General features: G+C 39.8%; 2 gene segments (V, D, J or C); both read right to left on the bottom strand.

Moving 5' to 3' along the window:
* Positions 1-1,224: 1,224 nt before the first annotated feature.
* Positions 1,225-1,848, bottom strand: LOC107298723. The segment is given in 2 exon segments: positions 1,225-1,643; positions 1,726-1,848. Coding segments are annotated over 2 exon segments (465 nt in total).
* A 116-nt stretch (positions 1,849-1,964) lies between these two features.
* The window catches only part of LOC107298722, a 3,969-nt gene continuing 3,932 nt past the window's right edge, over positions 1,965-2,001 (bottom strand). The window contains 1 exon segment of the V gene segment in view: positions 1,965-1,970. Coding sequence covers positions 1,965-1,970 — 6 coding nt within the window.

Below are 2,001 nucleotides of genomic sequence, written 5' to 3'. Positions count from 1 at the left end.
ATAGAAAATGAACAGAACAGCACTTCTGAGTTTAGTAAATATTTTATAGCAGGAATAACAGAATAACAGAGTTGGAAGGCACCTTGGAGTCTTGTCGTCCAACCTTTTGCTCAAGCAGGAGACACTCTACAGTACCATTTATACATATGGTAAATATGATACATAAAATGATGATGATATACTATATTCATGTGTGTGAATGTGTGTGTGTGTGTATCATCATCATCATCATCATCATCATCATCATCATCATCATCATCATCATCATCAGTTTAGCCACGGTCTGTCCAGTGCAGGATGAAGGCCTCTTCCACACATTTCCAACCAATAGATTCCTGAGATTTCTTTTGCCAATTGGGATCACAATACTTGCTTATGTCATTGATCCATCTTGTTTTAGGTCATGTATGTATGTGCATGTATGTGTATGTACATGTACATGCATGATATATATGTTGTTTGCATATCATGGAAAAAATGAAGTAACGTCAAACATAAGTACATCATTTTATATATAAAAAAACATTTTATAGAAAATACATTAAACTTCATGATGAGAATTATCCCCTCCTGCAACGTAATTTTTTCATAAGATGTTTCAGTAACTTATTATGGAAATAACATAAAAAATGGTCATGCTCCACAATGAGAGAATATATGATGTGACTTCTTTTACTGTATTCCCTACCCCACATCCACAAGATCCAGAGGCCATGGGGTTTCATGCGACAACATTGCCCCCCAGTGTCAAAAGTGAGGAGGGGATGCATCTTCCTAATTCTCCAAGGAGATTCTTTAGGTCCAGATGTTTCCTCAAAAGTTGTATGGCAGTTTGGAGATTTAAAAAGATGATCATAAAGTTTCATTTCCTGTCTTCTGTCATGATACTAAAGGGCTACATTTCATTCAAGGTTGTTGTTGTTTTTCCTGAACCCAGATCACTTTGTAAACAGGCAAACTGACACCGAAACAAATCCAATAAAATAATAAAGAGTTCTAATTAAGGAAGACATTTTTATTTTTCTAAAGATTTTCTGAGAGCAAAACTTGTGAGCACTTTGCCATTGCTGTCTTTCAGGAGATTTTTTTTCCTGTTTAATTACTCAATTTATTTCCTTTACTGAGATTTATTTGGTTTCCTCCCCTCCCTCCAATTGGAAAACAGCTTCCAAACCACAGTTATCAAGATCATCTCTTTCTTCCTCCTGACAATCAGGCACTTCCTCAGGTTCCCCTCATTGAAAAAGGCACCCTTGTGGGGCTGAACGGACTTGCAGGGCTGCTCTGATGAATGGCAGGTTTTTGCCAAGCTCCAGATTCACTTCCTCTCACTGTGTCTCTCGCACAGTAATAGACTGCCGTGTCTTCAGCTTTGAGGCTGTTCATTTGCAGATAAATCTGGCTTTTGGCATCATCCCTGGAGATGGTGAAGCGGCCCTTCACTGTGTCTGAGTAGTAAATGGGAGTTGATCTTGTATGTATAAAGGCCACCCATTCCAGTCCTTTCCCTGGAGCCTGTCTCACCCAGTTCATAGCATAGCTGCTGAAGGTGAATCCAGAGGCTTGGCAGGTGAGACGGAGGGACCCTCCAGGCCTTCTCACGTCCCCTCCAGACTCCACCAACTGTACTTGAGATTGGGCTCCTAAAAAGAAAGGAGTTTCAGTGAGCTCCCTGTACACAAGAACTAAAATGGAAAATAAGCTGTATACAGAGAGCAGAAATACCTCTGAGGAGTGCTAGTAAGGACACCAGGTTTAGCCACAGGAACATTGTTGCTCCCTCAAATGAATGGAGTGTAATAGATAGGAAAGGATTCTGGTTGATGCACAAACTTTGTGTTGGTGGGTGTTGCCTGAAAAGGGAAACCATGACCTTTAAAGAGGAAATTGTGCCTCAATTTACATATTGCTTGGGATAAAAGAGCCCCTCAGGGCACTTGCTTATAGATTTCTTTGGGTAGACTTTACCCCTGTGATTTTCAAGTAATACTAAGTTATAAA

This window comes from Protobothrops mucrosquamatus, unplaced genomic scaffold (genome assembly GCF_001527695.2).
Source record: "Protobothrops mucrosquamatus isolate PMUCROS unplaced genomic scaffold, P.Mucros_1.0 scaffold4225, whole genome shotgun sequence".
NCBI lineage: Eukaryota > Metazoa > Chordata > Lepidosauria > Squamata > Viperidae > Protobothrops > Protobothrops mucrosquamatus.
Note: the sequence above shows the minus strand (reverse complement) of the source record. Positions and strands in the feature narration are given on the sequence as shown.